Here is a 14,647-nt window from a genome sequence, read left to right on the forward strand (position 1 = left end):
TTTCGGCACTGCAGAGTGCTGTGCTTCCTACATGCTTGATTCATTCAGGGCTGGTGTCCTCCAAGATGCTCAGAACCTGAAGGATTTTTTTTAACAATTTTCTGAAGTACAGCAGGGTCCTGAGAAGTAGTAGCTACCAATGCTTAACTATCATTCCGGTACGTAAAAAACTATGTCTCATTCTTTTCCCAGAGACTTTCCACTTTTTTTCCTCTCTTTCTACCACAGCTCTTATAAAACTATAGTGGTCTAACAACTAATGTTGCAGGAGTACTTTTCCAAACATTTGATCTTAGCATTTTCTCAATATGACATTTCTTACAGGCAACAAACAACAGTAGTTTATATTACATCATATTACTAGAGGCACTCCAAAGCCACTTTAGGATGAATAGTTTCCATTAGGAAAATGAAAACAGATCTTTTTCTCCTGGAAACTGCTTTCATACATTTGAAATGGATAGTTCTGATCTGAATAAGCTGAGAATGTGAACCAGTGGTCCTGCTCCATGTTACAGGGAAAGTTAATTGTCTTAATGAAATGACTTATGATGGCACTAATGTTCTGTTCAAATTCTCTTACAGCTCCTGCTTTCATGTCAGTTTTTTTCTATAGGTCACAGTCAAATATGCTTGACACTACACTGTGAATGTACTTAGTTTTAGCTCTGAAACCTCTGTATTATTGCAGTAATGATGTGTTTCATTAATTACCCATAAAAGACCAAACTTATCATTTTATTTTATTTTATTTTATTTTATTTTGCTTTATTTTATTTTATTATTCTTTTTTTTACTGTGACATCTATTCTTCCCTTTGTTTTCTAGAACATGTAGGATGATATATGCTGAATTTCTTTTTCCCATCATTAGCCTCCTCAGTGTCCCTGGAAAATTTTATAAGAGAAGAATTGTTCTCAAGTTAAGTGCATGCTTTTTGTTGTAGAGTAGCAAACAATGCTGACATTGCACACAAGATGCAGGCATCTCCACCAATGAAACTTCTCTTTATGCATCATAAGTTCAGCAAATAACTGTGGAGTATGGTGGGAAACAGAAGCATGGTAGAGGTCAGGGTTTGCCTCTGCTAGCTAAGGGTGAGTGAAAGTCACCTTGGTCAGCTGCTTTGTCCTGGAGGACATGAACAACTTCCACTATTAAGGGTGAATTAGGATCATACTTAGATCCTGGAGATACTATTCATCTTCTTATCTACAGTAAGAGATTTCCTGATTTCGAACTTCAGTAATATGGAGAATGAGCAAATCAGGTTTGAACAGATCTTTGTTAATTCTGTGAGTAAAGAGTGCTCAGAAAAAAAAAAAAAAAAAAAAAGGGAGGATAGTCAGCAACATTATTTCTAACACAGTGTGAGTTTTTGCTATTTTTGATTATTTCGGGTGGAGATTAATAATGAAAGTATTCTACGTGAGTTTGGAAAGCACTGAACTCGAACTTGAACGGAACAAGCTATGAGAATAATACCTCGTTAACAAAAGCTACCTGAAAAAGGGCAATAATTTACCAGAGCTTGTGATTTTCCTAAGCTTCTTTTTTTTTTTTTTTCCCCCCACTGAGATTTTCAGAAATTTTTCTCAGAGTAAACTGGGGGACACAATGCTGGAGTAGTTATCAAGGATGAAATAGATACAGAATGATCCTAACAAGAGCCTGAATGTACCTTGGTAAAACTAACAGGGCTGCTGAACAAAGACTCTTTCCATCCCAGGAAGAGACCAGAGAGGGGTTTGGCTATCTGACACAGCCCATGGTATAAGTGATCTGGTGGAAAAAAGAGATTAGAGGCAAGAATGCATGGAAAACTAACATAGTCCCTTATCCCATCTACAGCAGAAAACCAACATCCCCAACTCCCTCTCCAAACGGATGCTCTCCCTGTCTTCTCCATCATCTCTGCAAGGTGACACCATGAAAGTATGGCAATGTTCATTGGCAGTAGGAGGTAAACCTCAGAAAAGAGCTGGTGGGAGGGGAGATCAGTCCTCAGATACTGCAGCCACAAGCACAAAACCTGACAGATGCTTCGAGGAAGTCTTACCACAGGTCTTTTACAAAAAAAAAAAAAAAATGGTTGCAGACAGAGGCCACTGGCTTACGCATCACAGAGTCTGACACAAGCAGTGAGCAAAAATATCAGCACTTGTACAGATTGTCGTCAAATGCTGAGCCTGTGCATATGTTAAAGTGGCAGAGAAGAGAAACAACAACAAAAAAAAAAACACCCATTAAAACGAGATCTTTGAAACAGTCCTGTACCAGAGTTATAAAGCTCGATGCAACTCTGGGGGGAGGTGTTGACTGAGGAGTTTGCCCTTGTGGTTGGATGAGTTTTGTCCCACCAAGGCGACCCATCCCAAGAAACTCCTGAAGGGCAGAACATGAGAGAACACTGTCACCTATCCTGTCTGAGCTTTGCTGCCTGCTCAAGGGAATGGGATTTCTTTCCATGAACAATCAGGAAAGGTCCTTGAGATTCCTAACCCCACGGGGATCTGCAGATGACAGTCCATCTGCTGCAAGAGTGTCCCACCTGTATGGCCATGCTGGAATGGACACCACTTGGACCACTGATGTTTCTCCTCATGTGGTGACACACACAGCCTCAAAGTGTGAAGAACCCTTTCATCCATGGGGCCTGTGGCACTGTCCATTTTTAACTTTTAAGGATATTCTGGGAAAGAGAAAAGAGAAAGAAAAAAAAAAGAGGGAGAGAGAGAAAAGAACAGAACCAAAGCATGTTTTTCTCCATTACCATAAAGAGTGCCTGTGAATGCATGGTATTAGTATCCCAAAAGCTATTAAACTCCTTAGTGATGAGAAACAGATGGAAAATAAGACAAAAGAATTCACAACTCATGTTAGACTGAATTGAATTCCTTTAATTTCACACAATGAATAACATATGAATAGGATTAACTTTTTTTTCCTTTTTTTTTTTTTTTTTTTTTTTTTTTTTTTTTTTTTTTTTTTTTTTTAGTTAAGTGCTCTATACTGTGCTAACCTGATTTGGTAGCGAAAAGACTGAGCTTTGTTTTAGAAAAAAATGTTTAAAAACCAACATCTAAGATCATGAAGGAGCATGACATTAAAGCATGCCAGATGTATCTAAGCCTCAAAGAACATCAAGTCCATATCCATTTTTAAATGTACAAAAATGCTTCATGAATAAAAACTGTTACAAAAAGAACATTTCAAACAATGTACAAGTTTTTTTTTCTTGCCTCTATATTCAATAAAATACAAATACATTTTTTTGCTCTAAAATATGTTTACATACAATCAAAGTAGAACATGCAAATTACACTTTAAAAAAGGCTTTTAAAAACCACTTATGAATACAAACTAAAAATTAGCCAGCACGACTTATAGAACAATCTTGTGCCCCATTCGTTTGATTTTTTTAATTTTTTTTTTTGAAATACAGTATATACATATTTAACACTTCATGTGCATTTATTATTTAAGAAATAGCTTAAAAAAATAAAGAAAAAGAAAAGTAAAACAAACCAACATGGGATTGAACAGCTCCCCCATGTTGTCCAATTGGCAGCTCTTTTTATGTTTTTACATTTTTTTTCTTTTTCTTTTTTTTTTTTCTTTTTTTCTTTTTTTTCTATGTAGTGTTTTATACAGCCTAGGCAGGCAACTTAAGGAGATCTCAAATACATGTCCTCTGTTAAGATGTGCTTCTAATTTTCTCAGAACTGCTGCACCCCAGTTTTTGGATCATGTGGAAGGAAGAGGCATTGCAAAGGCATGATGTTCGTTTTCTCAATTCAGAAAACCATCCTGTTTGTTTTTTCCTTTTTCCTATCTGTTTTTTCTTTTTTTCTTTTTTTTTTTCTTCTCCTACTTAAATGCACTGTTTAAGTGCAGTCTTGAATCAGGGCCTGTGAAAATAAGTGTTGAGTAGATCTTTGTGTATGGAAGGGTGAATACCCATTGTATTGTTGTAGTGCTCAGAAGCCCCAGTAATGAATCAGCATCTTGTTGTACCAGACGCTACCAAAAAATGTAAGAACACAAATCAAATACTCTACATGGATGGTCTAAAGAATTGATGTCCAGTGGAAAGGCATGGGCTATGCTGTATGATGACACTCGAGTAGCTGATTACTGTTATCACTTTCTCAGTTTCTTTTCTTTTTCACTTTTTTGGCTGTTACCTAAAAACATGCAAGGTGCTTCACAGAAAATTTAATAGTGAAGGGCTCAAGAAATTGGCAGTACGAAGCTCTTGGAGACACAAGTGGTCATTTATTTCTTTCTGTCTTCCTTGTCCTTTTTCTTGGCTTTACACTGGTTGAGAAATATAGGGCCCACAGAGAGGATGCAAATCCATGGCATCATTTCACATAGCTGACAGCCATGTGATTTTGTTTTGTGTTTTTATTTAAGTATGCTAAAATGTGTTTATCTGTGACATGATGGTCTTTGAAAGGCTCTTTTGGGTCTTAGTAAGCAAAAGGGCTCTCACCATAGTTTCATACAGTCCTTGGAAATGCGCAGAGAGAATTTAGAGAGTTGCTTAGTAAAACTTCCTAGTTGTAAGGGGAAAAAAAAATCAGAAAGCTCATTACTGGAATATCGTTGGGTAATAAACTGCAGGAGTAGGATTTTAGCCTTAAGCCCTAAAACTAAATCCTTTATGATCTGCATGTAGTACATCGCCTTATAATATTATTCTGTCAGCAACTTGCTTATCATATTTGTAGACTATGCAACATGCAGAACACAAATTATGAGTGCCATCTAACAGTATTTCCAGCCCGCTTTCATACAAATTAACAAACTAATCTTGCTGCTAGCCAGGCCTGGCTGCACAGGGCTGTTGTTTGGATGAACAGTCAAGACTGTATTGCATCACTGTGCTCTCCCAAAATATCCTCTCTGTGAATAATACATTTTGGGCATCTGAGCTACCATACATCTTATATGGATAGCTTGCAGCTACCAAGTCTTTTACCCTAGCCTTTGTTATTTTTAGGACCAAAAGTGCCTTTACATTTTTTTTTCTGCCTTGCGTGAAGTGCTCAGTGAAGAGCATATGGGGTTGTTCTTTCCACAAGTGGATGCTCTCCTTAAGTGTTTTGCCTCTAGCAGCATCTTGGATAGTAGTTTTTGTAAGATTAAGAGCATTTTCGTAGAATCATGTAATCATTCAGGTTGGAAAAGACCTTTAAGACCATCTTCCTCCAGCAGTGCCCTGACGGTACTGGATCTGTAGCTGAGGACCCCACACTATTCAGTAATCCCCAATGGTGAGGTTATGCCCAGAGTCAGCCCAAATCCAGTCCTTATTGTCACTCTGTAAGGTTTGATGAATCTTGAAACCACATGAGGCATTCAATGACAGAATTTGGTTCTTTCAGACCTTTGCTCTACTTGCTACATGTTGAAATGTCCTTCAACGCTAACAAAGAGATCACTGAAGATGAAACTAAGGATAGATGGCTTAGTTTCAGATTATAGGCTACCTGTAATACCAAACACATTTTCTTTTTTAAGAGACACCATCAACTACTTTCAGGCCCAAGGGAAAGACGTTAAAAAAAGATTCTGAATCAACTAAACCTCAGTCTGATGCTTTTTAAGGCAGAAGGGAAGAGCTGGAAGAGGCGTAAGCATTTTTTTCTGCAGGTCTACATCTTCAGTCAATAACACTGTGCTGATTCGAGAGAACTGAAAAGCAAAGTTGGTTGTAACAGAAGAGCAACCGGTCAGTTTATTTCTAAGCTGCATTAATTGGAAAACAAAAAGCGCAAATGAGCATGATGAATGTTGCAAAACAAATTGGAAACAAACTTCTGTGATCCATCTTATCAGCTGTAAGGAGAAAGGATCTCAAGAATTGTTCCAGCCTCAAAAAAAAACCCAAAACCCTCTCCCAGCCCCCCAACCCCAGTCCAAACCCCAAATGCATTCAGTTTTAATAAGCTAAAGTGCTATCACAGAAGAAAAATCAGTCTCTAAAAATAATGAGTTAAATGTTTACAGTGTCCCTTTAACACTATAGTCTTGATATGATTTTTTGTAAATAAATAACAGAAGAGAAAGGATTTTTTTTTTTTTTTTTTTTGGTGGGGACTTGTTTGTTGTCTTTTTTTAAATTTTTTTAATGTCGTGCTATTTGAAGTTTTCTTGGCAATATGCCAATTAAGGATTTCTCAAAAAAGTGAATAACAGTTGGCTTGTGAATCATTAAATAATTCCACTCCCCACTCCCTTGCTGGAATTTTCCCTCCCCCCTCCCATTTTATTATCCATCTTGCCATGCCAGGTGTTGGGTGTACTGAAGGACTTTAAAAAGAAATAAAATAAATTGAAAGTACATATTTCAAATTTTAACAACTGAATGCTTTTTTTTTTTTCCTTAAAAAATCAAAACAAAACAAAACAAAACTATTTTTACTGCAATGGAACAGCTTCACGTTCAGTCTTTGTTTGAGTTAAACATTTTAATTGGGCTGTGGAAATGGAGCTTAGGTATTTTACCCAAGTTAGATCAATGGTTAACGTACAACTCGAATGAGAAATGTACAATTTGAACTGACCATTTAAAGAGACGATTTGTCACACACAGTTTGCATCCATGCAGACTGAGAGCTTTATAATTACATTATGTACAAAAAAAAATTTTTTTTTTTAGTTTATTAAGGCAACCACAACTTGGAGAACATGTCCAAAGTGGCATTAATACAATTGCAGTGGTGATACCCTTTGAACACTCTTATTTTTATTTTCAGGTAAGAACACTTATTCCTTTTCTTTTTTAAGAAATAATTGCCAAGAAATAATCTATTTTCCATAGGGTTTTGTTCTCTATTTTTTAAAACAATCTACTTTATCTATTTTCTTTAAAAGTACATATCAAGGCATTGCTACCCAATGCAAATAATTTGGAGCCTGGATTTCCCATCATTTTCCCTGGGAACTTCAGGTGGTAAAAACTGGAACTTTTGGGCCCTGTTTTTTACTCTATTTTTTCTGTTCTACTTTTTTCTTTTCTCTTTTTTCTCTTTTTTATTTTTATTTTTATTTTTATTTTTTTTGGTGATTTTGTCCGTGTTTACTATAACTCTATTCCCCAGAAGTGTCTTGCTGTTCTTTACTCATATGTACCGAGCATCAAAACAACTTGGTTGATGGATGACCCCTTTTTCACATGCCATTGGAAATGCCAAGTTGCTTCATAGAAATGTGCTATCATAACTGAATATCCTTGTACGCCTTATTAGAAATGCTGTGATATTCTGTTGTTCCTTGGGATAGCACTCGGAATGAGTGTGTGCGTGTGTAAGGCTCTACTTTTCTATTGCCTATATTGCAGCTAGTTGTAACTAGGCAAGTAAATGAGAAAAAAAATATATATAGTTCTAGCAGGAGTCAGGCATTTTGGGTTATGTTGCCCCAAAACCTGGTAGGTATATAAAACTGAAAAAAAAAAAAAAATTCAAACATATTATAACCAAGATCACAGTTGAGAAAATTACGCTATTTTTTTCTTGCTTTTTTCTTTTTTTTTCCTTTTTATTTCTTTTTTTCTTTCTTTTTTTTTCCTTTTTTTTTTTTCTTTTTCTTTTTCTTTTTTTAACAGTGATTTCTACTATGGTATGGTTACTCTTAGTTTCACCTGGCCCACCAAACAGAATCTGAGTTGAGCATGCAGCCCTAGCAACAATGCTCAGCTCTCTGCGAGGATGACCTCCCGCCTCCAGGTACGGTGTGAGCACAGCAATGCTGAGATGTTGATTAGTTTTGGAAACTGCAAAGTAGACAATATCCCCAACTTAGAAATCCCCCCACCCCCCTTATCCCCACCTTTCCATCTCTTCACCCTTTCCCCCTCTTTCCCGGGGGACTGGGACCGAAGCGATGAAGAGGAAGATGTGATCCCCATCTCTCCATAATAAGTTTTGGCCACCCAAGTGACAAGTCCAGTGCTGCCTTGGGGGCAAAGCAGACTGTATTCCTCCAGTCTGTCAGTCCTGACATACCCTGCTATCAGCACTAGATGTCCAACAGGGTGTGCTGGCCTTAGGGAAGGCCTTCACTTTCACTTCCTCTGCCTTTCCGGTGCCGCTTCACTTTCATGTCATCCTCCTCCTCTTGTGGTGACTTGCTCTTCCTTTTCCCAAGCCTGGGTGTTCGGGGCAGAGGGAGAGGGGGCGGCGGTGGCGGAGGAGGAAGAGGAGGAGGTGGCGGTGGTGTTTCTCGAGCCATGTGTATGACAGCCTCAATGGTGGCCATGATTGTGTCTTGAGTGGCTGCTTGCTCCAACAGCAATGGATTCAGTGTTGGCTTCTGACCTCTTTTGCTGGGAAGGTCAATGCATTTCTCCAGAACGGGCATTTGGTCTCTGGAATCTTCATCAAAGGAGAGAGGTTGCTTACGTGGACGGCCCCTCCGCTTCTTGACAAAGTTATTGCCTGTTTTTGATTGTCTCTGCAGCCGCTTGGCTTTCAAGATCTTGTTTACATGATCCAGGTTCTTCTTTGTGGACAGGATCTTGGTGTAGTTACACATCTTGCGCACCTCACACTGGATTGCTTCAATTTCACGGCGCTTGAACCTTTTTTTCAGCGGTGGACTGGCTGTTGAGAGACAGGACAGAAACAGGACTGGATCAAACAAGTGAATGGAAACTCTGCCTTCAGTATTATGAAGACTGGGAACTTTCAAGCCCGATAGGCTGAATATGACTACTGAAGAAGTAGATGTGTGAAAGGACTCTGCATAGAAAAGCAATATAAGAAAAAAAAAGGGGGAATTTAGTGCAGTCCCAGAAGAATTGTTGTTACCTCTCCTTCTACCATTCCAGATGACAACCTGAGTTTAAGTTGTGCTCAGAGATCTCTCTCTTGACTTCTAAAGTAAGAAAACTTTTCTACAGCAGTGTTTTACTGTGGGTTTGATTCAGTCTCTTTCCTCTAGTGGGAGCAAAAAAAAGGGCTGCTTAGCACAGGTGTCACACTGGTCTGCCGTAACTACTGAACTTCATATACTCCAAATATACACACCTGATATCTTCACCCTGGTCTTTAATGCTTGGATATCAGATAGTATTAAAAGTGTTTGTTACTGAAACTACTGGGCACAGGCAAGTTCAGTGGCTTACTGCACTTGTGTTAAACTCATTAATTCTGCCTGGATTTCTTTACCATCATCTCTGCAGAAACTAGCTGAAACTACTCTGTCATATAATTGACTTTAATGGCCCCTGAAGCAAGCTCACTCCTTCTGGTTCTGATCACTTACTTTAGATCTGAATGAAGTCCAAAGCAGTTAAGTCTCTTGCCAAGGTCACATCATGAGTCATTGTCAGAGCTGGAAAGAGAGTCCAGCATTTGTTGGCTTCTGGGCCTTTACTTAGGACATAACATCTTGTTTGTTTTTCCTAAATTATTTCATTGTCCTTTAATGAACACGGTATCTGATCAGAGTTCAAGATTTCCAAGTAGATTACACCTAACTACCTCTTTGTGAGAAAGACAGAATGTATTAATTCTGCTATTGGAATAATTGCTGCTCCCTTTTACTCCTAACACATCAATTCTGCACTACTGGAAAAGAAACGATGGAGTTCATGATTTCTTTCCAGTAAAGATTAAAACATCCCACTAAATTAACCTCAGCCCATGTCTACTTGCAAACCTAATTTACACCTGACTGTCAAGCAGTCATTTGGGTTTGAAATCCTTGAAGTTTGCAGAGCAGCCAAGATTTCAAGAAAGGTTCATTTGGGGGCTATCACTCTCTTCATGGCTAACAACATAATCTTCTAGAAGCAGTTTAAAATAAAGTTGCTGCTGTAGCAATTCTGTAGATAACCAGGAGCCATCAAGTGGCAGAATCTTCCCTTGCTCACTATGACAGATTTGGCATACAAGCCTTACTTACTGTCCTCCCCTCTTGGACCACATAAAATATTGGCTCTTACATTACCATGTTGCTTGGATTCAGCAAAGAGCTTGCATAAACAAACCCAAGTTACAATGCAAGACGTAGGAATGAGTCATAAACAAAACACAGACATATGCTCTCTTATAAATAAAGACCTGGATGGCCAATGTCCCAAAGTCTGGTTTTCATTAATTACAAAACAAAATACATTTTCCATATGCAACCAACTCCCCACACCAAAAAGAAAAATAAAACCCATTTACATTTTGTGATTCACAGAGGACAAAAGAATAGAGGAATGCAGTCATTTTGGTACCAAAGTAAAAAAAGAGAAAGGAAATGAAATGTCCAAATTACTAAGGGGAATCTAATTAGTTGCACAAAATTTCTCTCAAGTAGGTCACTCCTAAAAAAGTATGGATGTAAGAGCCCTAAAGACAGCTGGCAGTGAGCTCTTTCTCAGTCATCTGATCAAAAGAAGTTAGATTCTGGTCATACGAAACCATTACTCTCAGGGGCTTCACTCATGACTGACATACAAAGTCCCAGTATTTCCAGTCCTAAGCATTCAGCTTCTTTGAGTTCCTCCAAAATCCTGAGAGAAGCTTCAGGTCAGAATATTTAATAAGTCAAACACTTTGCAAACCATCTGCTGTCCAAATTTTGCCTTTTATTACTATAGTTGTGAGCCATTTTTGAGACTTTTTGAAAGCTCCTATGTTCAAGATACATTTTTTTTTCTCAGAAAGTTAATGATGTAAATTTGCAGATGGGAGTTTTAGCAAAAATACAGAATAAAATAAAATAAAATAAAATAAAATAAAATAAAATAAAATAAAATTGCAAGGCCAACGGTAAAATTAGATTTGGCACTAGTCTCATCTTTAATTGGAAAGACAGCAAGCCAAAGGACAGAAAACTAATTTGAAAAGAAGAATCTGCATGATTTTATGTCATTACGGAGATCTATCAGTATCTGTTTTTTCTGCAGCTCAGTATTATCAGCCCATTGAAGTCAATGAGACCTACTTTCTACAAACAGTAGAGGATGTGCTTCTGCTGCTCTGTTTTCAGAACAGGAGTTCACTGTCATTTGACACAACATCCTCCTTACTGCTGATACTGAATAATATAATATGTGCAGCTATTCTGTTGGTCGTAACAGCTCTGATGGGTATCTTGGGCACTCAAGATGTCCAGGATATGGAGGCTTAGAGACCTGAGTGGATCTCAGTAGCATATAGGCAGAAACTGAGTGTAGTGCTCAGTGCAACTTGTTCTCCAAACTCAGCTGATATACTAACATATATGGGTAATTATCTACACATAGGTGTAAACCTGAGAGCTGAAGACCCAGTGCCTTCCTTCATTGACTAGAAACTTCCTTGCTCTCTTAAAAATTTACAGACTAACAGACCCTTTCAGTTTGGACTGAAACTCAATTCCTCTTAAAACAAATAAACAAACAAATAGAATTGTTCTATACTGGCTTACTGGATTATTTTTTTCTCCTATTTTTTTCTCTTGTAAGTGCTTTGGATGCTTTGTAGTGTTCATGATTTTTCTCAGGAAGCTTATTAGTAACTACTAACGCTTTTGCTTTTCTCTCTAGCAAGCCACTGAACTTGCAAGAGTTGTGTTATGTAGTCTGCCAATAGTCAGAATGCACATCTTGAATAAATAATATCCCTGTAAGTCAGGCTTTTAAAGGATGTATTAGGAAAACCAATATCATATTGACTATTGAGAGTCAGGGACATCTGATTTTAAATTTGGAGAAGGGAGACTATGTGGAAAAGAATCTGATGGGTCTGCAGGGGGAAGATTTGATGAGGTGTGCTTATGACAAAATATTAGAGAGGTCTGCCAAAATAAACCACTATTGAAGCGAGAGCCATCAGGTGTTATCAACTCATCTGGAAGCTCTTGGTCAGCAATCTTTGATATAAAATATTTTTGCCATATTGACATGTGATACACTGATTTGCCGAAAACCAGAGGTAAGTACTAAGCTTTTCCATTTTATTCAGACAGACCTTGCTCAACCCTAGATCCAAGTTGGTCTGCCCTGTTTTTAAGCTTTGTTGTTCTATTCTTGTACATACTTTACTATATGCACGTGGAAACCTTGCTCTGGCAGGAGGAATTTCCTCTATCACTATCTAGTAAACTTTATCTCAAAAGAGGTAAGAAAGAAATTGGTCAGAGTAACATGTTTGTACACAGGCACAGGAAGATGGGATGCTTCTAAGAGGTGGTGCAGCGTGATGGCAACGTCCTATTGATGGAGGAGACTACAGGACAGAAGGCAGTACAGGGAGGAGAGGAGTAGAGGGAGGAGACACTGCTGCCCAGACAAAGTATTCTATATGCACCTTGCCAGGCTGCAAGGCTATGTGTTGCCTCTGTGAAGGCCTGAAGCTTGTTGGCACAGTCCTGGCCAAAGTGAACAGAGACTGGAAATAGCTGATGCAATGCAGACTCAGGATGGGGCTGCGTGAACCTTTCCTTGTACTGTGACTGTTCACATTTGAGGACACTGATCTGCTTACTATAATCAGGATACTTCCTCCAGACATAGCTAAAAGCAGCGACAGCTTGAATTCAACACAGCAAAGAGGTACTGGAAGAGACACTTTTCCCACCACAGAACCTGCCTGGAGGCTTGCAACAACAGAGAGCAGGAGGACATAACTGGAAAATCCAGTACTATGGAAAAAAGCAGTCAGAGCTTAACAGAAGGCAGAACTTGGCCATCAGAGAAAAAGCTGTCAGAATAAAGACTTCTCTTTCTCCATATGGAGACATAACAGGAGGACCTATTATGGAGTATCCTTATTTTTGAGAGATCACTAGAGAGCAATGGGAGAAGGAAGCAGTTTGGCCTCCCAAAACATAGACAATTCAGACAAGCACCTGTATTTCTGGACTGCTGTCTGAAAACTGCTGTCTGAATCTTGCCCCATGCTATTAGAGACATGCACGCTTCAGTTCTCTTTACAAATGCTCTGTCTCAAGTGCTGGTTATGAAAGCAATCTGGAAAATTACGCACTACTGCTGCACATAGCTGCTGCTTCTTTCTATCCAATAACGCTTTTGTACTTCTCCTCCATTCCTTGCTTACTTACCGTAAAAAAAATAACCTTACCAAGCTACCTCAAAGAAGAAAGAATTGGCGTTAGTCTTAAAAAGTACAGCTTTACTAGCTTTCGAGGCAATAAGAGAAATCTCTACCAAATATATATGTTCTCAAGAGTAGCTTACAGGGGTCTGAAGAAGCCATTCCAGCACAGTGGTACAGAACACAGAAGTGAGGCAAGGTGTTTCAGACGCTTTGGAAGTTTTTCCTTGCTCCTCTAACTTTATTCTGGATGGCTTTGGTGTGTTTGTGGCACTAGGGATCAATCTTACTGCCTGTTGTTCTCTATCCTTTCAGATTTGCCTGAGGCTGCTTGCAAGAACACAGCATGAAGAAGACTGCTCAACAGCTGGGCTCAGTGTGTCCACTTGGTTTGAATGGAGGGATTTTCAAGGAGCTCCCCATTAGTTACAGGAAACCCAAAGCACTGTCCTGTTTTCCCATTAACACAGTTGCTTTCAGTTTTCTCTAAATCATTTCAACATCTGGGCTACAGATAAACCAACAATTTAATTAGTCTTCTGAAAATTGAAAGAATGAACTGTACAGTCAAGCATACACTTTCACCTTGAAAGTGATCATAAAATATTTCTGTGCTTTCATTCTCTGTTGCATTAAAAATCTGTCATTAATTTATATATAGGAAAGTATAAAAAGCTAAACAAAAACTCCTGATTTTGTTATGTAGAAATTTATCCTTTTAGAAGCCACTTTGCAGCATGGGTCCTTTGTTTTCATTCTTTATTCAGGAAACCAGAGGAAAATCAAAAGGAGTGCACTGAAACAGCACATTCAAATGAATAATTAAGTATGTTATCATACCATAACTGAGGGATACAAATACATTTTTTGTTCACGTGGATTCAGATGTTCAACAAGACTAAGAAATTCTTAATGGCTGCACATAGGATACGGTATGGCGGGTTCCCCATTCACTGAAAACTATTACATAATTCAAGATCGGCTTCTCTATCTGAGCTCAAGAAAAAGCATGATGATGATGGAATGACTTGGCTCGATTTCTGACAGTATTAAGCTGTATCACCTTCCAGTGTGATTCCAAACAGAAGCACAAAGTATAAGTTGATTGAAAAACATGTTACTCTAGCTTATTTATTCCTATGTGCTTTAGATCACTGTTCATTGCCCTAAACAACTTCACATTTTCAAGACAGAATATTATGCTAAAATCAATGAAGTATGCTGAAAGAAATCTCAGCTGCTCCTTAGCTATTCACTAGGTATTCGTGCTACACGGATGGGAACATTCAAATAAATGAACAACAGGGCTGAGAAAGGAACCCAAGAGCCTTACTTCACAGTCCCCTGCTAGACCATAAGTGCTCTTGTTACTTGTATCCTCATTATTGTACAAGTAGTGTTATGTGAATAAAGTAGATTTGATATGCCAAGATGTGATCATGGTAAGAAAGTGTTAAGAAAAATTACAGCCTGATTATCACATCAGATATGCACATTTGCAATGACTACTCAAATCAAGGAAAGCAGTAAAAACATATATTTTTCAGTGCAGTGCCAGTACAGAGAGGGTGGAAGAGATGTAGAAGGGGTGGAGAGAAGCC

General features: G+C 38.4%; 1 protein-coding gene across 4 annotated transcripts in view; it reads right to left on the reverse strand.

The window, feature by feature from the left end:
* Positions 1-6,140: 6,140 nt before the first annotated feature.
* SETBP1 (SET binding protein 1) overlaps positions 6,141-14,647 on the reverse strand; it is a 269,348-nt gene continuing 260,841 nt past the window's right edge. For all 4 annotated transcript variants that reach the window (XM_015277426.4, XM_001233853.7, XM_046905640.1 and 1 more), the window contains one exon: positions 6,141-8,615. In XM_015277426.4, coding sequence (XP_015132912.2) covers positions 8,059-8,615 — 557 coding nt within the window. In that variant the 3' untranslated portion in view covers positions 6,141-8,058. The remainder of the gene's footprint in view (positions 8,616-14,647) is intronic.

Source organism: Gallus gallus, chromosome Z (genome assembly GCF_016699485.2).
Source record: "Gallus gallus isolate bGalGal1 chromosome Z, bGalGal1.mat.broiler.GRCg7b, whole genome shotgun sequence".
In the NCBI taxonomy this organism is placed as follows: Eukaryota; Metazoa; Chordata; class Aves; order Galliformes; family Phasianidae; genus Gallus; species Gallus gallus.